Source organism: Bufo bufo, chromosome 2, assembly GCF_905171765.1.
Source record: "Bufo bufo chromosome 2, aBufBuf1.1, whole genome shotgun sequence".
Lineage (NCBI taxonomy): Eukaryota > Metazoa > Chordata > Amphibia > Anura > Bufonidae > Bufo > Bufo bufo.
The window spans coordinates 351,564,356-351,589,031 of record NC_053390.1 but is presented as its reverse complement, the minus strand read 5'-3'; the positions used below and the strand labels follow the sequence as shown (position 1 = coordinate 351,589,031).

The following is a 24,676-nucleotide window of genomic DNA, read 5'->3' as shown; positions in this document are numbered from 1 at the left end:
GAGATATATTATATACAACCTGAAGTGAGAATTTACACCGGTGGTCATTTGTCAACCCCCTTTGAATTACAAAAGGGCACCAGGCAGGGATGCCCCCTATCACCCTTGTTGTTTAATATAGCTATTGAACCCTTATCTCGTTACTTCCAAACTTCTGGACTTTTTGAGGGCATTATGGTGGGAAAACGTGAAGTAAAGATAGCATTATTCGCAGACTATTATCTTGTTTCTAGATAATCCAACCACACAAATACCTAAAATATTTTCTGCACTGACAGAATTTGGTTTGTATTCAGGATACAAGGTGAATTTATTTAAGTGTGAGTTGTTAGATTTAGGGGGTAATACGGGCAGAGGTGCCTTTAATACACAGGGTTCATGGGATTGCACCCCTAAGATTCCATATCAAATACTTAGGAATAAAGATAGGTTGCTTCCCTATATAACCTGAACTACAAACCTTTACTGGAAAGGATATCCTCAGATTTGAAAAGATGGGCCCAACTCCGGCTTAATTTAGTACGGAAGTGTCACCTAGTCAAGATGTTATGTTTTGCCAGACTCTTATTCACTACAAACGATCTCGATACTGATAAAGCACAAAGACATAATAACATTAAATTCACATTTTGTTTCCTTCATATGGGCAGGAAAGAGACCGAGGATTGCCCTGCATAAACTTATGAGACCCAAGATAGAAGGGGGAGTAAACTTCCCTAATGTAAGGGGATATAATCTAGCATGTTTATTACGCCATGTTTTGGACTGGAAAAGAAACCAGTTATTACTCCAATTTACCATTGGAGAGAAGTATGGGGTACCCATGGGACCTAATGGCATTCCAGAATCCCTGATCTTCCAGCGGTGGTAAAACGATCTATTCTCCTTAGAGATACCCTTTATTACCTGGAAAATTACACAGCAATTATTTAATCTTTCCTACCAGTGCTCTAAACACTTACCCCTATGGAACTCACCAGATTTTCATGAAGGACATATGAGTCGCTTGTATAAATGTTGGAAGGAAAAGGGAATAACTAGAGTTAGGGCACCTGATTCCTGATAAGGAGCCAAGGTGGTTATCATTGGAAGAATTATGTATAAAATTTGGTCTCCAGGGTTCTCCAGTATTTTCCCTACCAGCAAATTCTGCATTGCTGCAGGGCAAAACTGAGAGACCTTTCTAGAGAGGCTCCCTGGAATGCCTTTGACACCCTCCTTTCCTCTAATACCAGACATTCCATTTCAGATTTGTACTCCTTTCTTAGAAGCAAATTACTACCGGGAGACATCCATACAATATATAAAGGCTGGGCACAACAATTGGGGGATCAGGAGATAGGAAAAGAGATTATTAGTGGATGGACAGACTTTAGAAAACATATCATATCTGAAAACTGGAGAGAAACTCGGTTAAAAATCATGCATAAGGCTATGCTTTTAACGTACCTCCCTCAGCCCTCATGCCTGACAGGCAAACAAAATGTCCAAAATGCTCTGATCATAAATCTGATCTGTACCATGGGCTTTGGGGATGCCAAACATTGTCAGCGTTCTGGGAGGACATTCACTCTATGGTCAAGGGATCGTGTGTACAGGTGGGGCCCATGGATTATAAAATGGCCTTGCTTCATACAGGTGGAGGGGCATCTGAGCCATCAACTGGCGGGGTTACTCATCTGCCTCCAGTGGCGCATACCATTATCATGGCAGCGAAAAAATGCATTTTAGCAAACTGGCTACTCCCACAGCCCCCAAATAATAGGCAGGTTGTATTGGTTATAAAAAAGGCCTTACGGATGGAACAAATAATAACTGCAAAGGACAAAGAGAACCAGACAAAGTTCTTTACAAAATGGAAATATTGTATTAGATATTGTGAGGACACAGAGAGAAGTATTGGTTGATCCCTTCAGGCACACTAACTGGTATCTTCTGGAAGAACTCAAGGGCACTTTAGGGAAATTAAGAGAGACAACATCCAGAATTGAATAGAAGCTGAATTTATTACCCTGGTTAAGGAAGGTAATTACTTAGAGGCATACTATTTTTACTATACTAATGTAACAGACCCATAGGAAAAGTTATGATGTTACACAAAAATGTTGTGACTGCTTCATGTAAAGATTGATTGATATCTGTCACATTTAAATTTCTGTAAGATATGATTGTATGGACATACAAAATTAGCAAAATCAAATAAAATTTAGATTAAAAAAAATAGCAGAATCAGCTGATAGCAGGTAGTTTTTGGTGGCTGTTTTTAGAGTTTTATTTATAAGCATTTTCAAAGTGTTTTTGAGGATTTTCTGCTTACCCTTTGACTTCTATGGAATCCACAAATAAAAGAAGTAACATGTCACTTCTCAAGGATTTTTCAAATCCTCTCCTGGGGGGGGACTGTACATGGTTGAATTTATTTCTATTAAGAATGCTATTATTTTCCCTTATAACCATGTTACAAGGGAAAATAATAATGCTCGGATCCCAATCATCTCCTAGCAACCATGCGTGAAAATCACACCGCATCCGCACTTGCTTGCGGATGCTTGTGATTTTCACGCAGTTCCATTCACTTCTATGAGGCCTGCGTTGCGTGAAAAAGCACAATATAGAGCATGCTGCGATTTTCATGCAATGCACAAGTGATGTGTGAAAATCAACGATCATGTGCACAGCCCCATAGAAATAAATGGGTCCGGATTCAGTGCGGGTGCAATGCGTTCACCTCACGCATTGCACCCGCGCGGAATACTCGCCCGTGTGAAAGAGGCCTTAGAGTTTTGCTACGCACGGCCATTTGTGCTAGCACAGACACAGACCCGATTGTGAGTTTGTAAAATGCTCTTATTGGCAGAGGGACGTTCAGTTTAAATGACTTTTCTTTATAAGATATATATATATATTAGAAATAACCATGTAGTTCAAAGAAGCCTTTAATTATGGATCTGAAACGGGTCATTATGTAAGCTTTACAAGGGCCTGTTTAATCATTTGTTATTAGTCAAGTATTTCAGTTTCTGAAATTAATTCATGTGGTTTTTTTATGGTTAAAGATAGTAGTAGGAAACCTGATGTGGAGATTTTGTAATAGTCCAGTGGTCATCAACCTCTTGCACTCCAGCAAACTCCATTTACTTCCGTGGGGATTCCAAGAACAGCTAAGGCTACTTTCACACTCGCGTTTTATGTGGATCCGTCTTGTGTCTGCACAGACTGATCCGCACCAATAATGCAAACGCTTGTATCCGGTAATAACGGATCCGTTTACATTATTCTTAAAAAAAAAATAAAAAAGTCTAAGTCAAAACTGATCCGTCTTGACTTACATTGAAAGTCAATGGGGGACGGATCCGTTTTCAGTTGCACCATATTGTGTCAGTGAAAAACGGATCCGTCCCCATTGACTTACATTTTAAGTCTAGTCTAGTTTGGCTCCACATAGTCAGACGGTCACCAAAACACTGCAAGCTGCGTTTTAGTGACCGTCTAAAAAACGCAACAGAGGCCAAACGCAGCCAAATTGATGCATTCTGAACGGATCCTTATCCATTCAGAATGCATTGGGGCTGAACTGATCCGTTTTGGGCCGCTTGTGAGAGCCCTGAAACGTATCTCACAAGCGGACCCAGAAAAGCCAGTGTGAAAGTAGCCTAAGCAAGTGTGCATGCTGTGAGTTGTAGTTTCACCATGGTTGCTGATCTTTGTGGTACTCTGATAAGGTGACCAGAGTATGCTATAGACATTACAATGAGTGTTTTCTTGGCATAGATCAGACTGATTTCCTTTTTTAAGGTTAAAAAAATAATAATTTGGCACACAGCATCCATTCCTCCTCTGCTGTATTATTAAAGAAATGTAGAAAAGGGACAGAAAATACAGGAATATCCCAGCTCTTCCTTAACCACCTCCTTTCTTTTGACCTTATTTTGTGTCTTGAACTGAAAAACATATAAAGACATCTTCTCTCCTTGTCACCTTGCTGTTCTGGGTGTCTGTAAGGATGCATTCATGCTGTCTGGTATCTATGGCAGTAAGCCTGCGGCATATGTTACCTATATTCATAGGTTTCAAATCACCCCACGGAAACCAAAAGAGTGTTCTCTTGGCCTCTGTCGGGCTCTTATACATGGGTATATGTTTTTGCTGTTTAGAATTGCGTAGTTGACTACATGTTTCCATGTTTTTGGTTTTTTTGTTTGTTTTTTTAAAACATGGGAGCCTATGGATGACTCATGCCAATGTAAGCCTACAGAAACCCTAGGTGTACAGTATTTATAAGGTGTTCCTTTATGGTGTAGCTCTAGTTTTCATATAAAACGGATTGCAAAACACTGAAAAAGCCATACGTCGTGTGCTGTCCGCATCCGTTGCTCCGTTCCGTGGTCCGCAAAAAAAAATTATAACATAGGCAGTTACATTAAAGGCTGTCCGTGCCGTTGCACAAATTGCTGAATGCACATGGACACCATCCATGTTTTGCGGATCCGCGGTTTGCGGATCGCAAAACACACAACGGTCGTGTGCATGAGGCCTAACCTGGATTCCCTGAATTTAATTTTAGGCCAGTATGGACCAAATGGATAGTATTTAGCGTAGGTTCCTATCCTAAAGAGATCACCTTGCCGAGTGTTTGCAGAGTACTGCTTTACACTTTGCATCAGTCCCCCTCTCCCAGGTGAACGGGTTCCCGGTTTAGGAAGTGTGCATATTTAGCTGTAACTAACAGTCTCTGCTCAGGCCGCTATATCCTTACCTGATTAGCTCAGGTCCTAATAATGGCACCTGGATCACAAGTTCTTTAGTTATGGTTATATATCAGGTCCCTATGACTGCACCTGGGGCAGAGGTTTTAAAGGGGTTATCCAAGACTATAAAAAGCTCACCCATATTCCGGACCCCTCACATTGAATATACAGTCGTGGCCAAAAGTTTTGAGAATGACACAAATATTAGTTTTCACAAAGTTTGCTGCTAAACTGCTTTTAGATCTTTGTTTCAGTTGTTTCTGTGATGTAGTGAAATATAATTACACACACTTCATACGTTTCAAAGGCTTTTATCGACAATTACATGAGATTTATGCAAAGAGTCAGTATTTGCAGTGTTGGCCCTTCTTTTTCAGGACCTCTGCAATTCGACTGGGCATGCTCTCAATCAACTTCTGGGCCAATTCCTGACCGATGGCAACCCATTCTTTCGTAATCACTTCTTGGAGTTTGCCAGAATTAGTGGGTTTTTGTTTGTCCACCCGCCTCTTGAGGATTGACCAAAAGTTCTCAATGGGATTAAGATCTAGGGAGTTTCCAGGCCATGGACCCAAAATGTCAACGTTTTGGTCCCCGAGCCACTTGGTTTGCCTTATGGCACGGTGCTCCATCGTGCTGGAAAATGCATTGTTCTTCACCAAACTGTTGTTGGATTGTTGGAAGAAGTTGCTGTTGGAGGGTGTTTTGGTACCATTCTTTATTTCACAAATTTTTTATTAGAAAATTGGAGCATACAACATCTTCCACAGTGTCATATTACCGTAAATTACAGTATAATTTGCTCATCACATTACAAGTATTCAGGATAGAAGACATCGGATGAAAAGTTTTCATTTATATTAAAGAAAGAAACAAGGCCGTGAAAAGACGACCAACAAACAAACAATGATAAACACTGCGGCACAGTTAAAATCAAGCAATAGAATTGAGGTATATATCTTCTACACTTGTAGATCTGGCAAAGATGGATAGTGTTTGGATATATAAGACGCCCATTTTCGCCACCTGACGCTGACACTTGATAACCGGCAAAGTTGTTTTGCAATCAGTAGTTCCATGCCATAATTGTAGTGGACTTTAGCAATGATTTCTGGTATGGTTGGGATGTCCCTACTCTTCCATCTTTTAGCTATTGCGATTCTCGTTACTGTTAGTATATGAAAAGCAATAGTGAGGTCTTTTAAATCTAAACATTCCAGCCCCAAGGAGAGCAATACTATTTCCGGGGATATGGGGAGTGCCTTCCCTATTACAGCACCTATAAGTGACAATATGTTGGACCAGAAACGGTTGACAGCAGGGCAGGTCCACGAGATATGCATTAAGTTGGCAACTGCTGATAGGCATCGCCAGCAAACATTTGAGGTGGTTGGATATATGATGGATAGGCGATAAGGGGTATAATACCACCTATAAAGGAGTTTTCTTGAGGCCTCCAGGTGGTCGACACACTTTGAGGTTTTAGAGCTCAGGGAGAAAACAAAGGCGTGGTTGAAGGTACTTATAAAAATCAGACCACTGAATTTGATACCGCTCTCTTGTCTGTGAATGATATAAGGGCCCCATTGGTTAAAATTCGGGACACTGAAAGGATTCCCTTAGATTCCCATTGTGAGAAATCAGTATCCGGCAAGCAGGCGCTGAAAGCTGACAACGGAGCATACGTAATCCTGAGTGGAAGGATTTTCGGGATAAGTGGACACTTGGTCCATAACGACATTCCAGCTTGACTAGTGATAGATGTAGATCGAGGGGGCGTTTTGGAAAGTAATCCTTGCCAAAGTAAGTGCTGCAATGAGGGTGCACGAGTTAAGCTAGTTTCCATTTGTACCCATTTTTTCGCGGTGTCATTAATCCACCAGCTTTTGAGTTGGTCAGGCACAGTAGCTTGGTAATAGGTAAGAAGGCATGGACATCCCAGTGCCCCCAGTTTAACAGGCTTGTATAGGATATCAGCCGCTACTCTCTCCCTCTGTTTTTTCCATATAAATTGTAATATAAGGGCTTGGAGCGGGGCACAATGACAGGCAAGTTCCTAAATAAGTACAAAATCTTTGGCAAAAGAAACATTTTGGACGCAGCAATTCGGCTCATCCAGGAGAGAGGGTATTGCGAATAGGCCACTATGTCATTTTTAATTTGTGCAATGATAGCGTTGTAATTAACAGACTGGAGGTTACTTAGAGGGAATGTGAGGGTTATACCTAAGTAAGGAATACTTCCTTCGGCCCATTTGAAGGGGTATTTAGCTGAGATGGCACTTTTGGTATCTAGCGAGAGTGGTACCATTCTTTATTCATGGCTCTGTTTTTGGGTAAAATTGTGAGTGAGTCCACTCCCTTGGATGAGAAGCAACCCCACACATGAATGGTCTCAGGATGCTTTACTGTTGGCATGACACAGTACTGATGGTAGCGCTCATCTTTTCTTCTCCGGACAAGCCTTTTTCCAGATAACCCCAAACAATCGGAAAGAGGCTTCATCGGAGAATATGACTTTGCCCCAGTCCTCAGCAGTCCATTCACCAAACTTTCTGCAGAAGATCAATCTGTCCCTGATGTTTTTTTTGGAGAGAAGTGGCTTCTTTGCTGCCCTTCTTGACACCAGGCCATCTTCCAAAAGTCTTCGCCTCACTGTGCGTGCAGATGCGCTCACACCTGCATGCTGCCATTCCTGCGCAAGCTCTGCACTGGTGGCACTCCGATCCCGCAGCTGAATCCTCTTTAGGAGACGATCCTGGCGCTTGCTGGACTTTCTTGGACGCCCTGAAGCCTTCTTAACAAGAATTGAACCTCTTTCCTTGAAGTTCTTGAGGATCCTATAAATTGTTGATTGAGGTGCAATCTTAGTAGCCACAATATCCTTGCCTGTGAAGCCATTTTTATGCAACGCAATGATGGCTGCACGCGTTTCTTTGCAGGTCACCATGGTTAACAATGGAAGAACAATGATTTCAAGCATCTCCCTCCTTTGAACATGTCAAGTCTGCCATTTTAACCCAATCAGCCTGACATAATGATCTCCAGCCTTGTGCTCGTCAACATTCTCACCTGAGTTAACAAGACTATTACTGAAATGATCTCAGCAGGTCCTTTTAATGACAGCAATGAAATGCAGTGGAAAGGTTTTTTTGGGATTAAGTTAATTTTCATGGCAAAGAAGGACTATGCAATTCATCTGATCACTCTTCATAACATTCTGGAGTATATGCAAATTGCTATTATAAAAACTTAAGCAGCAACTTTTCCCATTTCCAATATTTATGTAATTCTCTAAACTTTTGGCCACAACTGTACTTACCTCTGGTCCCCGCACCGCCAGTGCAGCTTCTCCCCGTGCGCAGATGAAAACATCTGGTGTTGTTGGGGGGGGGGGGGGGGGTCGGGGGAGCAGCCAATGGCAGTCGGGGACAAGCCTACCTAGCGTTACCCGCAAAGCTAGGGAGGTTCGTCCTTGTCTGCCATTGGCGGCTTCCCCCCCCCCCCCCCCAACCCAAATGTGAGGGACCCGGCATATGGGGGAGCTTTTTATACTCTTGGATAACCCCTTTAAGGTGGTGACACAGTATGTGTACTGTCACCCCAAGGTTATAATGTAGCGATCACAGAGAAAAGAATGACAGCACCCTAACCAAGACTCCCTCTTCTATTTCTGCTTGATAGCGGCTTTCCCGGTGATGACCTTGATTGGTTCCATCCTGGAAATCATTGTCACAACGTTAAATGGTCAAGAAAGAACCAGTCCTGGGCAAGTTTTTTGCAGTAACTGTTGCATTGCATATACTGTATACTCTACTCCTTCTGTCCTGTCAGATCTATCCAAGGAAAAAGACGTTACTTAGTGCAGCTGTTAGTCATACCACTATACTACATTTTTTTTAATTACATACAATTACAAAAGTATTCAGATTCAAGTCCTGGTTAGAAAAATTTTGATAATTTGTTTATGGGACAACTCCTTTTAACTTATCTAATTTCACAAACTAAAAACACATTTTCTTTCACATCAACCAGATCTGTTCTGCAATTAATGTAGATTACCATCTACTGGTCAGGTTTGTGAGGCCTAGAGATACAGTATACTGGGGCTTACTGTCTGTAACCAGGTTGTTGTTTGCTTACTGGGGTGTTTTGGATCATGGGTGTTTTCGGCATATGGAAACATGATCTTCTCAAGTCTTACACGCTAAATAGGCCCAACACCATGGTATGAGAAACATATCATGATTTTTGTACCACCATGCTTTACTGTCTTCACCGTATATTGTTGCTTGAATTCAGTACTTGGGCTTTGGCTGACATACTGTCTGAGACCTTCAGACCCAAAAACATCAATTCTGCTTTCATCAGTCCATAGAATGTTGCACCCTTTCTCTTTGAGCCAGTCAATGTGCTCCTTGGCAGCTTTTAACCTATTCACGGCATCTTATTTTTAAATAACTGGACTTTGCAGGGAGTTCTTGCTGGTAACTTGGCTTCACTTAATTGTCTTCTGATTACAGGTGTTCTCACTGGTAACTTCAGAGCTTTTTTTCTGGAGGGGATTCACTGGAACCAGAGTAAGGCCGAATGCACTTGGCCGTTGTTCACGGCCGTGAGCGGTCCGTGGTGCCGCGGCCTGGATTCCTGCTGAGAGCAGGAGCGCACGGCATCATTGGTTGCTATGACGCCGTGCGCTCCCTGCTGCTGACACTGTACAGTAATACATGTGCATTCGAATGTGCATTCGGCCTAAGACATGTTCTATAATTTGTGGAACAGCCACATCCGAGTGCTGTTTGCATGTTTTTGTGGACACATACAAATGAATGGTTCCTCGTGCGATCTGCAAAAAATATGGATCGGACGCGGAGCAAAACTACGGTCGTGTTCATGAGGCCTTAGTCAGTTGTAGCATCCACTGGGAACAGTATACTTTCCAATCCGTGGTAGATAAGTTACATGTCACTCATTTGGCACGGATTGAAATCCACATGGGAAATTTCGGTGCAAGCGAACAGGGTTTCAGAAATCTCATTAACTTACATTGGAGGCACATTGTCATTGGAATTGATGGATTTCATTTCTGCGTCAGAACAACTGTCAAATGTGACCCATGTGACATAGCCTAACAGTATAGCAAGGATGTCTAGATATGATGACAGAAGAAATGGTTGCTGGTGTGGTATTTGGGCCCTACTATGACAGAAGGCCAGTGATTCTTACAGTATGAGTCACTGTTTGCCCACTGGTGCTACATAAGCATTGCATTGTGCTGCTGCACAATTGTTCTTTTTAGTAGACATAATAACCTATGATCATGGAATATTTTTGTTTGTGTAGATTAGGATACAGGAGTTGTTTGAAGGCTAATTATTGTTTTCTTTTTGCTTTGATACAGGCCTCCAGCATGGAAGAGCTCATATGGGAGCAATACACTGTCACCTTGCAAAAGGTGAGTACCTTTTAAAGTCTGTTCTGTCATTCCAAAGCATCCAATGAATAACTGCCCAGTAGTGTTGAGCGAACTTGTGGTTTCAAGTTCGGCATACAAGGTTCGGGTTATCTAAGAATTCCGTTATGGATTCCGCTACCATGGACCATAACTTATGGTCCATGGTAGCGGAATCCATAACAGAATTCTTAGATAACCCAAACCTTGTACACCGAACTTGAAACCACAAGTTCGCTCAACACTACTGCCCAGTCCTAATAGTTTTCTTTTGACAAGGGTGAGTAAAACATTCGGGAAGCATCAGATTCAGTCTGTGGATTTGTACTGTGTTTTTTTTTGTTTGTTTGCTTTCTGTATGCAGAATTTAGGCCACTTGCCACATAGTCTTCATTAAGAATTTCCTATTTTGCATCCGCAGAGTGGGTGTAAATCCTTCGCCAAGCTTGTGGTGCTGCTGCTCAATCTGATCTAAATCCATCAGAGCACTGCTCCTGTTTCTGTCAAAATTTTTCTTTTTACTTTGCATTCTTTCAGGGTAAGGCCAGATTGACACTTCCGCATTCTGGACATGTGTCCAAGCCTGATTGCAGGATTAATGACCCAAACTAGATCCCTATAATTCTTTCGGTTTGGGTCATTAAACCTGTGATCAGTCTGGAATCTTGCCTTAGGCCTCCTGCACACGACCGTTTCCCCCCCCCCCCCCCCCCCCCCCCCGTTTACTGGCCGTTTTTTGCGTTCTGTATACGGAACCATTCATTTCAATGGTTCCGCAAAAAAAACCGAAATGTACTCCGTATGCATTCCATTTCCGTTTTTCCGTTCCGTTTAAAGATAGAACATGTCCTATTATTGCCCGCAAATCACGTTCCGTGGCTCCATTCAAGTCAATGGGTCCGCAAAAAAAGGAACACATGCGGAAATGCATCCGTATGTCTTCCGTTTCCGTTCCGTTTTTTGCGGAACGATCTATTGAAAATGTTATGCCCAGCCCAATTTTATCTATGTAATTACTGTATACTGTATATGCCAAACGGAAACAATAAACGGACCGCAAAACACAGAAAAAGCCATACGGTTGTGTGTAGGAGGCCTAAGAGATATCAGCAGGAGGCTGTATACAGCAGTTGTGTGTGTGTGTGTGTGTGGAGAGCAGAAGCACACACAAGGCAGTTTATCAGTGTAGAAATCAGCATCCTGGACACACAGATCCAGCATGTATTACTAGGTGAGGCATGTCTGAAACTAGGAGCAGGTTGTATATACGAAATATCAGAGAGCCTGAAAATAAGGTAAGGAATAGATTACAGACTGAAACTTGGAACAACTTTTTTATTTTTTTTATTAGTTAACACTAACCTATGTAAAATCATTTTTTTCTATGTCAGAGGTGTCTTTAGCCTTTAAATGCAGACAAGTGGCGTCCTTGCTAGTCAATATACATATGTTGGTATGAACAGGAAAATCTAGGTCTACTTTGTTACAGGAACTGTATTTTATGCATTTAAATTAGTTTGCATAGAACTGCATGGCAAATTGAAATATGGAGTATTATGCATGTGTTTAATATCTGACAGATATTATAAAGTACATTAGTCATAAGCTTTTTTTTTTTGTAAAAAATAACAAGTTGTACATTTTGATAATTAATCACAGGATTCTGTATGTGCACACATTACATCTTCACATTGTCAAGACCGTTTCTCTAAATCTGGTGCATGTTACATCAGTAAATGGCGATTTGCATCATTTACCAACTAAAGGGTTTGCCATGTGCTTGGAAGGCTCTAGTCCGTAAATATATGCTACTAAATAACATCAGAGAATGTGTTCTTGCAGAATGAACCATAGTTTAAATTGTGTTTTTATGTTAAACATATTTTAGAGGTGTTGTATGGTGTTTTTAATTTTCTACAATTTTATCGCTATCTTTAAAAAGAGAAAAAATCCTAAAATCCTGCAATTTTAATGCTGGTCGCTATGCCTAATAGGCACCACTTTTAACCTTTTACAGTTGACTTCTCAGCAGTCATCTCATTATCATCACAGGCAACGTTACAGTGACAAGTTAAAAAAAAAAAAAAAATATATATATATATATATATATATATATATATATATATATATATATATATATTAGAAAAAGGAGAAACTCCAGCGGGAGCACCAACCACGGTATGGGTGCAACGTCCAGCACAGGATAGCGGCAATATCCCAAGTATTTTCAATAAGGTTTTTGCGGAGGAAAATAATAATAAAAAATTTTTTTTTAACCAAAAGGTGTGCTTTTTGGTGAGTTTTGAACTAATGGTGGTCTGTGGATGGCACGGTTATGGGGGCATCTGTGGATGGCACATATATAGCATCTTATCTAATGTGTCATCCACAGATCCCCTATAACAGTGTCCCTGTGTAGTGAATGGGGGCCGGCATCTGGTTCTGTAATGACAGCGGGGCCCGGTGCAGTCACTTTATTCTACTACACCCGGCCCCGCTCACAGTAGTAGAATGTATTTAACTTGTAGGTATTGTTAAACTATTCAAATATCATCTGAAATCCAGCGCTTTTACTTGCTACTAACCTCGTAAGCAGCCAGGAGGTCGGGCGGGCGCTCGCAGCGTGACTCACTACGTCACGCACCTGCTTCATTCATAAAGTGGGCGGAGCAGGCGCGTGACGTTGTGAGTCACGCTGCGAGCGCCCGCCCGGTCTCCTGGCTGCTACGAAGTTAGTAGTAAGTAAAGCGCTGGATTTCAGATGATATTTGAATAGTTTAACAATACCTACAAGTTAAATAGGATTATACTACTGTGATCGGGGCCCAGTGTAGTAGAATACAGTGACTGCACCGGGCCCCGTTGTAATTACAGAACCAGATGCCGGCCCCCAGCCCCTCCTCCCTCTCAGCCGATACACCCGACGGCCGCAGCATTCGCCCCATAAGACGCACTGCTATTTCCGAAAAAAAATAAAAATAATTATATATATATATATACACACACACACACACACACCCCCCACACCCACGATATAAAAAGTCTACCCCTGTTAAAATGTCAGGTTTCTGTGATTTAAAAAAAAAATTACAAGAATAAATTTCGGAACTTTTTCCACCTTTTTAATGTGACCTATAAACTGTACAACTCAAAAAAAAACAAAAAAAACTGAAATCTTTTAGGTAGAGGGAAGAAAAAATATAAAAATAAAATAATATGGTTGCATAAGTATGCACACCCTTAAACTAATACTTTGTTGAAGCACCTTTTGATTTTATTACAGCACTCGGTCTTTTTGGGTATGAGTCTTATCAGCATGGCACATTTTGACTTGGCAAGATTTGCCCACTCTTCTTTGCAAAAACACTCCAAATCTGTCAGATTGCAAGGGCATCTCCTGTGCACAGCCCTCTTCAGATCACCCCACAGATTTTCAATCGGATTCAGGTCTGGGCTCTGGCTGGGCCATTTCAAAACTTTAATCTTCTTCTGGTGAAGCCATTCCTTTGTTGATTTGGATGTATGCTTTTGGTCGTTGTCATGCTGAAAGATAAAGTTCCTCTTCATGTTCAGCTTTCTAGCAGAAGCCTGAAGGTTTTGTGCCAATATTGACTGGTATTTGGAACTGTTCATAATACCCTCTAGCTTAACTAAGGCCCCAGTTCCAGCTGAAAAACAGCCCCGAAGCATGATGCTGCCACCACCATGCTTCACTGTTGGTCTGGTGTTCTTTTGGTGATGTGCAGTGTTGTTTTTGCGCCAAACATATCTTTTGGAATTATGGCCAAAGTTCAACATTGGTTTCATCAGACCATAACACCTTTTCCCACATTCTTTTGGGAGACTTCAGATGTGTTTTTGCAAAATGTAGCCTGGCTTGGATGTTTTTCTTTGTAAGAAAAGGCTTTCGTCTTGCCACTCTACCCCATAGCCCAGACATATGAAGAATACGGGAGATTGTTGTCACATGTACCACACAGCCAGTACTTGCCAGATATTCCTGCAGCTACTTTAAAGGGATTCTGTCCCCTCGATTTAGCCTATAGAGCTGCGGACATGCACGGCTAGATTGCCGCTAGCATGTCCGCAATATACCTGTCCCATAGCGCCTTGTGGGACATGTTTGCTAGATGGACGCTAGCACGTCCACAATACCCAGTCCCCATAGCTCTGTGTACTTTTATTGTGTAAAAAAACTGATTTGATACATATGCAAATTAACCTAAGATGAGTCCTGTCCCTGACCCCTATAGTGGCCAGGACAGAGAAAAGTCCTCTCTGGCTTTCAGGGAGGTGAAGTGGATTTGGACCTCTTTATTATTTTTTAGATACCTGGGTGACCGCATCGGCGGTGGTTCTTGCCTCCCTTGCGGGCCTTTCATCCAGAAATGCGTCCCCTGTTCTCCGGCGGACTTTGTTCTAAAGCTGACAGGGAGATGCCGGGGTCACACTCCCTGTTGTGGGAAGCCTGCCCTGAGCTGCCGTGGGACCGCCTACCTCCTTGTGAGGTAGCCGACCGGAAGGACGTTCTGCGCAGGTGCGCGCGTCTGATGTCACTTCCGGGCCGGCGAAACCTGGAAGTGGACGGCCTTTATAAAAAATGCTCACATGCACTTTCCCGCTGCGCTCTCTGCATCACTCTCTGACACCGGAGGCCATGTCGGACCAGGAGCAGAAGGAGCAGACCGATTGACATAAAATTAATGGGCTGCTCTCTCACCTTAGGCCAAACTTGCTTTAAAAAAGTCAAAGAAGACCGCCAGATGCATCCAGTGCTCCGTCAGGCTTCCTGACGATTATACAAAAAAACTTTGCAGGGATTGCATTGCCAAGTTAGTGAGAGAAGAACAGCCCTCAATTATGCAGGAGTTTAGATCCATGATTCAGGAGGAGGTTAAGTCCTCAGGGGACTCGCCCACCTAAACGACCTAGGATGGCGGACGTTTCCTCTGACTCCGAGGATTTGGAGGATGATGCTTCATCCTCTAAAAAAGAGGACGACGACCCCCTATCTGAGGGCGAGATCGTCGAGGACTCTAGAAAATTTTTCTTCACTCCAAGTGAGATGAGTGACCTTTTTTAAAAGCTATCAGGGATACCATGGGGGTGGAGGACATCCAGCGTCCCCATACAATTCAGGAGGAGATGTTTGGGGGATTGAAGGTCAAACGCTCCAGGGTATTCCCCATAAATGAAAACATTAAGGAGATGGTGATGGATGAATGGGCCCATCCAGAAAAAAAATAGGAATTTCCAAGGAATTCAGGAACCGCCTTGTATTTGACCCGTCAGACTCTAAAATTTTCGACGAGGTCCCTAGAATTGACGTCCAGGTGGCCAAGGTCAATAAGAAAACCTCACTTCCATTTGAGGACTCCTGTCAGTTAAGGGACACTATGGAAAGGAAGGCTGACAGTTTATTAAAGTCCTGGGAGGCAGCTATGTTTAGTGTCAAGACAAACATAGCCGCTACTTCAGTCGCCAGGTCTTTGTACCTGTGGCTGAATGAATTAGAAGGCCATCTATCTAGCAAGACGTCCAGGGAACAATTACTAGATTCTATTCCCTTGCTAAAATCCGCCACGGGTTTCCTAGCGGACGCCTCCGCAGAGACAATCAGATTTTCAGCCAAGGATGCGGCCTTGTCCAATGCTGCCCGGAGGGCACTTTGGGTGAAATCTTGGTCAGGAGACATCTCTTCCAAGATGAAGTTGTGTTCTATAGCCTACTCGGGTGAATACGTGTTCGGTCCTGTATTGGACAGGATTCTCGAGAAGACTACTGATAAAAAGAAAGGGTTCCCTGAGGATAAAACCCCTAAAAAGAAACCCTCCTTTCGTGGTCAATATTCCCAGAATAGTTCCTTTCGTGGTAAAGGTAAATCCGGACGTTGGAGTTACCCAAAAGGTAGAGGGTACCTCCTTAATCCCCAAAACAAGGGGGGTGAGAAACAGTGACGCCAGGATAGGGGGAAGACTATCCCAATTTTTCGCTCAGTGGCAGCAGACTTCTCCGAGCCTCTGGGCGCAAAATCTTGTCAAGAACGGATACAGGATAGTTATCCCCCCCCCCCCCCCCCTCCGAATATATTTCTGATTTCTCATCACCCTTCTCCCTTTCAGCACAGCCAGATCTGGAAGGGGGTCCAGAATCTCCTGGACTTGGGAGTAGTAATTCCTGTTCTCGGGCTTCAACGGGGGCAGGGTTTCTACTCCAGCCTTTTCTTAGTAAAGAAGCCGGGGGGTTCCTCCCGCATGATTATAAACCTCAAGAGGCTAAACAAATTTGTAATCTACAAAAGGTTCAAGATGGAATCTCTAAATTCTACCATCCCTTTAATTCAGAAAGATGCGTCCCTCTGTACAATCGACCTGAAGGACGCATATTATCACGTTCCTATTCACACCCAGTCTCAGAGGCTCCTGCGTTTTGCAGTAAAGGATCACAGAGGGTCTGTTCACCATTTCCAGTTCATGGCTTTCCCCTTCGGGCTGTTCTCAGCCCCAAGGATTTTCACGAAGCTGGTGGTAGAGATGGTCGCCTCCCTGAGGCCTCAGGGGGTGACAGTCGTTCCTTATCTAGACGACTTTCTACTAATTTCAAACACTGTGGATCAGTCTATAGCAGTTCGAGAGATCTTCTGTTCCCTTCTGACATCTCTAGGTTGGGTGATAAACCTAAAAAAATCATCCCTAGTTCCAAATACCAGGGTAAAATTCCTAGGGGTTTTGCTGGATTCGGAAAAACAAACAACCTTCCTTCCAGCAGAAAGAATCCAGAACCTGCAGTCATCAATCAGGGCCTTCCGGGGACGTCGCTCCTTCTCGTTCAGAGAAGCGATGAGCCTTTTAGGTCAGATGACAGCCTGCATAGTAGCAGTCCCGTGGTGCCAGGCCCATTACAGAGCCCTTCAGTCCTGACTTCTAAGAAAATAGGACAAAAATCTGTCCACTTTGGACAGGAAAATCCTGATCCCGGGCCACAGAAAATCTTCAGTCCGGTGGTGGCTTCAAACAAAAAATTTAAAAAAGGGCATGGTCTGGTTCAAAATCCCAGCAGTACATGTTCAGACTGATGCCAGCATAAAGGGGTGGGGTGCGAAAATATACTCCGATCTTTACCAGGGAGACTGGCCTCCAAAAATTGCAGCTCAGTCCTCAAACTACAGGGAGCTCAGGGCAGTTTGGGAGACAATACGAACAGCTGCTCCAAAACTAAGGAACCAACATATAAAGGTCTACTCAGACGATGTAACGACCGTGTCCTACCTCAAGCATCAGGGGGGCACACGGTCTCAGAAACTAGAAGGTCTGTCCAGAAAAATCTTCCTCTGGGGGGAAAAAAATGTAAAATCAATATCTGCAATTCATTTAAAAGGAAGCCTAAACTGTGCAGCGGACTTCCTCAGCAGGACTACCATAGACCAGGGAGAATGGTCTTTAAACATCAACATCTTCAATCTGATTGTCCTGAGATGGGGCATTCCACTGGTAGATCTATTCGCTACAAGGATAAACGCAAAGGTATCAACCTTTTTCTCCCTAAACCCAAGGGACAGGCCCCTAGCGAACGACGCCTTCTCCCTGCACTGCAACTGGGACCTTGCATATGCCTTCCCTCCGTTCCCATTAATCCCAAGGGTTCTTCAAAAAATCATCAGGGACAGAGCCAGAGTAATCCTGGTCACCCTGTACTCGCCCAAGAGGAGCTGGTTCTCGATTCTAACCAAACTTTCCCCACAGGAAGTATTTATTCTCCCAACGAGGAAATATATCCTGATCTAGGGGCCTTTTCGCCATCCTCATCCGGAAATCTTCAACCTCTCGGCTTGGATCCTGAGTCCAACCCAAACTCCATTTATTTTAAGATCTGGAAAAGATTCTGCACCTGGTCAGGCGACGAAGCCCCAGACCAAACCAAACCAAACCAAATATACAGAGGATTCTGGATTTCCTTCAAAAGGGACTAGATTCAGGGTTAAGTCCTTCTACCCTTAGAGTCCAGGTCTCAGCGCTTGGTGCCTATTTCGATTCCGAATTAGCCAGCCATAGATGGATCCAAAGATTCCTGAGGTCTGCAGCCAGACTAAGACCATCTCTCAAATCAAGGGTGCCTACCTGGGAGTTAAACACTGTCCTTAGGGGAATCACAGGTCCGCCTTATGAACCCGTGGACTCAAGTTCCCTGAAGAATCTTTCTCAGAAGGCGGCTTTTCTTATAGCTGTAACATCAGCAAAAAGACTGAGCGAGATCCAAGCATTGTCAATAAGACAACCATATCTCACAATACAGGAGGATCGTATTACCTTGAGGCTAGACCGACGTTTTTTCCAAAGGTAGTAACAGACTTCCATAGAAACCAGGAGATCATTCTTCCCTCCTTTTGTGAGAATCCTAAGAATTCTGGAGAGGAACGTTTCCATACCCTGGACGTCAAACGAACAGTACTAAAATACCTAGAGGTCACTAGAGACCTGAGGAAGGTGGACAACTTACTGGTGCTCTTCTATGGTAAAAATAAGGGGAAGGCAGCTTCCTGATCTACCATTGCCCGATGAGTAAAACAGACTATTACAGACTGCTACAAGATCGAAGGCATCAGTTGTCCAGAGGTCATTCGGGCTCACTCCACAAGAGCTATGTCTGCCTCTTTCGCTGAAAGGGCAGGAGCTTCCCTAGATCAAATATGCAAGGCTGCAACCTGGTCTAGTGTAAACACCTTCATTAAACATTATAGACTCGACTTATCCAGGTCTTCCGACCTGGCCTTTGGTCGCAAGGTCCTACAGGCCGTTGCCCCACCCTAAGACGTATATAATCTGTTCTGTCTCTCTGGGCCGTCATGGTGGTGAAGTGGAAAGTCGGAATTAGACTTACCGGTAATTCATTTTCCACGAATCCACCATGACTGCATGATATCCCACCCAAATGAATTATTCTAATGACTTTGTATGAGTTAATACCAAAAAAATAAATAAAAAAACACTGAGTTGTTCTTACTTCTTAACCGGTGGTTGTGGCACTATAATCTGGAACTCACTGGTGAAAGGTTTAAAAGGACCCCTCCCACCACCAATCTCTGTTCCTGCCCCTACAGAGGTCAAGGGTCAATCTCTCTCTGGGCTGTCATGGTGGATTCGTGGAAAATGAATTACCGGTAAGTCTAATTCCGGCTTTCCTTGAGTTTTTCCCTTAGTTACGGCTAGGGCTGCAGCTAACAATTTGAATAATCGATTAGTTGTCGATAATTTCATCGATTTAATCGGGGGGAAAAAACACCAAAATGACAAAAAAGGGGTTTATATGATTTTACTTGAAAAATTATGTTCAAAGGCCATATGAAAACAAATTGTGGATGACACACTGTTATGGGGGGGATCTGTGGATGACACACTGTTATGGGGGGGATCTGTGGATGACACACTGTTATGGGGGGGATCTGGGGATGACACACTGTTATGGGGGGATCTGTGGATGACACTATATAGCATCATATGCTATATGTGCCATCCACAGATCCCCCTCCCCATAACAGCCCCGGTCCCGCCGCTCACAGCAATAGACTATTCCTTAACTGGCAGTAACTTTTACTTCAACTTTAAATCAGCGCATCTTTATTACCTGACAATGAAGCTCCACTAACAGGCAGAGCAGGCGGCGGCGTAACGTCACTCACCCACGTGACGCGCCTGCTCTGCCCACTTTATGAATGAAGCAGGCGGAGCAGGCGCGTCACGTGAGGGTAAGTGATGTTTCGCTGCCGCCCGCTCTGCCTGTTACTTGAGCTTCATTGTCAGGTAATAAAGATGCGCTGATTTAAAGTTGAAGTAAAAGTGACTGCCGGTTAAGGAACCGCAGGCATAGCGCCTGTCCGCCCGCATAGCAACGAATCGGCCGATTATTCGATAACTGGATTAGTTGACAACGAATTGCGTTATCGAATATTATCGATAACTTCGATTAATCGTTGCAGCCCTAGTTACGGCTGTTTAAACATTTACAATATGAGGACCTTCTCAAGATGGCTCCTTTGCCAGTTCTGAGGCCAAAACTGCTTTCCCTCACTTCCCATACACACTTGCTATAGCCAGCAGCTCCCTGCCAGCCAATCAGATTGGATTACTGAGAGACTCGCCTCCTCACTCTGAAGCCTAATGCATGCATGCAGTGTGAGGGACCGCCCTTCTGTCTTCTGTTTACATTAAGTTGGGTGAAAAATACAAGATATTTTGTGTGGTCTTCCAAGCGGCACAATCAGCAGCAGTCCCAAACAGAAGTAGGTCTCTTCTCCTTTCTTAACCAAAATAAACTGCAATTCAGGGTCCGCGCTTGAACTTCATCACTAAGGAACAGTTCACACACAGCAACACTTCCACAAGATGATTTTTATCTCTATTCCAAACAATTCCAGCTCCTCTGTCTCAATATCCACCAGCAATCACAGCTCTTTTATCCTTTAAAAGGAACACGACATAGTGCAATACCCACGGGTTATTAAAACACTACGTATTTTATTTTACTTACAAGATCGACACTTGTTCACATCACATATAAAATCAATTTGCCCGACCCGGGTTTCGCTGTCTGCTTCTTCTGGGGCGTTCCTCTCCTCTCCAACTGCATCATAGTGCCTATTTCTTTTGCCATATACATAGTATTTAAAAATAAAAAATAGTAAAATTTGGAAGTCGATCTAACGGAAGTAACAAAGAGACTTACCACGTGTGACCAGAGATTAGAGTGGGACAGAAATAAAGTTAAAAAAAATAAAGAAAGAAAAAAGTCCCTTTCCACTGATTTTATATTAAAAAAAAAAGAGGAAAAAAGAAAACACACACATATTAGGTATCGCCGCGTCCGTAACGACCGGCTCTATAAATATATCACATGATCCACCCCGTCAAAAAATAAAAACAGTTTAAAAAAGCCATTTTTGTTACCTTACATCACAAAAGGTCCAACACCAAGCGATCAAAAGGCGTATGCCCCCCAAAATGGTACCAATAAAAACATCAGCTCATTCCGCCAAAAAATAGCCCCTATATAAGACAATCGGCCAAAAAATAAAAAACTATAGCGCTCAGAACATGGAGACTCTAAAACATCATATTATTTTTTTCAAAAATGAAATTGCTGTGTTAAAGTGAAACAAATAAAAAAAAAAAGTATACATATTAGGTATCGCTGAGTCCATAATAACCAGCTCTATAAAAATGTCACATGACTTAACCCCTCAGGTGAACACAGTAAAAATATTAAATAAAAACAGTGTCAAAAAAAGCCATTTTATGTCACCTTACATCACAAAATTTGCAACACAAAGCGATCAAAAAGGCGTATGCCCCCCAAAATAGTACCAATAAAACTGTCATCTCATCCCGCAAAAAATGCCCTACCTAAGACAATCGGTCAAAAAATAAAAAAAACTGTCTCTCAGACTATGGAGACACTAAAACATCATTTATTTTTGTTTCAAACATGCTATTATTGTGTAAAACTTAAATAAGAAAAAGTATACATATTAGGTATTGCCACGTCCGTAACGTCCTGCTCTATAAAAATATCACGTGAACTAACCCCTCAAGTGAACGCTGTAAAAATAAATAAAAACTATGCCAAAACAACCAATTTTTTTGGTCACCTTGCCTCATAGTGTAATAATGAATGATCAAACAATCATAAGTACCCAAAAAGGTACCAATAAAAACGTCAACTCTCCCTGCAAAAAATCAGCCCCTGCACAAGACTGGCAGAAAAAAAAAAATATAGCGTTCAAAAAATGGAGACAAACATTTTTATTTATTTTTTTCAAAAATGCTTTATTATGTAAAACTGAAGCAAAGAAAGTAGACATATTTGATATCACCGCTTCCGTAACAACCTGCTCTATAAAAATAGCGCATGATCTAACCTGTCAGATAAACATTGTAAAAAATAAAAACTGTACCAAAACAGCCATTTTTTGGTTACCTTGCCTCACAAAAAATTTAATAGCTATTAAAAATCATGTGTACCCCAAAATAGTACCAATAAAATGGTCACCTTATCCCCTAGTTTCCAAAATGTGGTGACTTTTGGGAGTTTCTACTGTAGGGGTGCATCAGGGGGGCTTCAAATGGGACATGGCGTCTAAAAACCAGTCCAGTAAAATCTGCCTTCCAAAAACCATGCGGCAGTCCTTTCCTTCTGCACCCTGCCGTGCGCCCTTACATCAGTTTATGACCACATGTGGGGTGTTTCTGTAAACCTCAGAATCGGGGTAATAAATTTTGAGTTTTGTTTGGCTGTTAACCCTCGATGTATTAAAGAAAAAAAATGGATAAAAATGGCAAATCTGCCAAAAAAGTTAAATTTAATCTCCATTTTCCTTTAATTCTTGTGGAACACCTAAAGGGTTAACAAAGTTTGTAAAATCAATTTTGAGTAACTTGAGGGGTGTAGTTTCTACAATGGGGTCATTTATGGGGGGTTTCCACTATGTAAGCCCCACAAAGTGACTTCAGACCTGAACTGGTTCTTAAAAAGTGGGTTTTGGAAATTTTCTTAATTTTTTAGAATTGCTTCTAAAATTCTTAGCCTTCTAACGTCCCCAAAAAATAAAATGACATTTAAAAAAGGATGCAAACATAAAGTAGACATATGGGGAATGTTAAGTAATAAATATTTTATGAGGTATCACTTTCTGTTTTAAAAGCAGAGAAATTGAAAATTGCTAATTCTTAAAAATTTTTGGTCAATTTGTCATTTTTTCATAAATAAAGGTGAAATATATTGACTCAAGTTTATGACTGTCATAAAGTACAATGTGTCACGAGAAAACAATCTCAGAATGGCTTGGATACATAAGTGTTCTAAAGTTATTACCACATAAAGTGACACGTCAGATTTGCAAAAAATGGCCTGGGCAGGAAGGTGAAAACTGGCCCGGGGTAGAAGGGGTTAAAGGACATTAATGAAAGCTGTTATTATAAGGTAATTACAGATCTTTTGGCAATCATTGACCAACTAACTCAGGTATACATGCCTAGCTGTAATAAACTAGCAAATAAAAAAATATGACAGTTACCCTTTAATAACCTGTATGGTCGTTCACAACCTGTCCCTTCTGTACATCTCTGGCCCTAGTCTTTTGATCTTCACACTTGATGTCTGGTCATCACAAGGTCTTCTTTGCTCTCTTCTTCTGATTTATTGTGTGCACTCCCCAATACTCTGGTACTTGCAATTAGACTCTCCACAGATCATCAAAACCATTACAAGCAACCTGAAAACCCAGTTCTTCTGTTTTACAGGATAGCAAAAAAGGTTTTGGCATAGCAGTTTCTGGAGGAAAAGATAATCCACATTTTGAAAATGGAGAGCCTTCTATTGTCATTTCTGATGTTCTTCCTGATGGTCCTGCTGATGGCGTCCTACAGTAAGAACTTTGTTTGCCTAAGTAAAATGATGATTACCTAAATGAGAGTCTTGCCTTATAAAGTCTATTCTGCTGCTTTCACAGTCCACTAAGAAAACCATGTTGTATTGCATTGTATTGTGAATGTCTACATAAAGCAAACTGAATGCATTGGCTTTGTTTAATAAATGGTGCACTGCTGACGATGGAAGATTCTAGATAAAAATGAAAGAGGAACACGTTTTACAGGTGTAAGTCTAGATTCATACCACATTTCTTTCTTTACAGTTTAGGCAGATTCCTTTAACTGCATTCTGCAAACCTGAAATGTAACTGGAGACTTGTGCAGTTAGACCCTATTGTTGCCATTGACTTCCATTGTACTTTTTTTTTTTTTTGTTATAGAAGTCAATGGCAATAGGATCCACACGTATCCAGTTGCATCCTGTTGTACCACATACTTGTCATCGTATGTACTTTTCTGATGTCCCAAAAATATACAAAGGCATATTTCCATGTGTTAACTCATTTGTATAGAGTAGCTAGAAAAAGTATACAATTTGGAATTACCTGGATTCTGTGTTAGTAATAAATGTGGTTTGATTGTTATCTAAGTTATAATTGTAGACCAACACAATCCTAGTCTTTTATTGAGCACATTACTTAAACCTCCACAGTGCAGCGAGAAAAAGTAAGTGAACCATTGAATTTAATAGCAGCAGTCCCCTCCACCAATTGTTTATTGCAGATGCAAATTATATTTGTACAGTTTTGAGGTGAAACAGCATCTCTAGAGTTAAAGGAAAATGCCATAAATGTCCAATGGGTGCAGGTACCACTTCTGGTACCCACACCAGTTTTGAAAACACAGCCACGCCTTGTGACATAGAGCTCATTATTCCCTTAATAATTATAAGGCACCCTGAGGCAGAAAAGACAGTTTTTGGTGTTGATGTGCAATGTTCTTTTTCCTCCGATCATACCATAGTGAATTTGTGTTTCCCATTTGTATCACCTATCCATTGAATATTTTCCAGAAACCTTGTGGAACATCCAGTTGGACATTGCCAAACTTAAGATG

At 42.0% G+C, this 24,676-nt stretch overlaps 1 protein-coding gene across 4 annotated transcripts in view; it reads left to right on the top strand.

Annotated features, from left to right (window-relative positions):
- Positions 1-24,676, top strand: part of TJP2 (tight junction protein 2) — a 173,478-nt gene that overhangs the window by 91,927 nt on the left and 56,875 nt on the right. For all 4 annotated transcript variants that reach the window (XM_040417095.1, XM_040417094.1, XM_040417093.1 and 1 more), the window contains 2 exons: positions 10,149-10,202; positions 23,492-23,616. In XM_040417095.1, coding sequence (XP_040273029.1) covers positions 10,158-10,202; positions 23,492-23,616 — 170 coding nt within the window. In that variant the 5' untranslated portion in view covers positions 10,149-10,157. The remainder of the gene's footprint in view (positions 1-10,148; positions 10,203-23,491; positions 23,617-24,676) is intronic.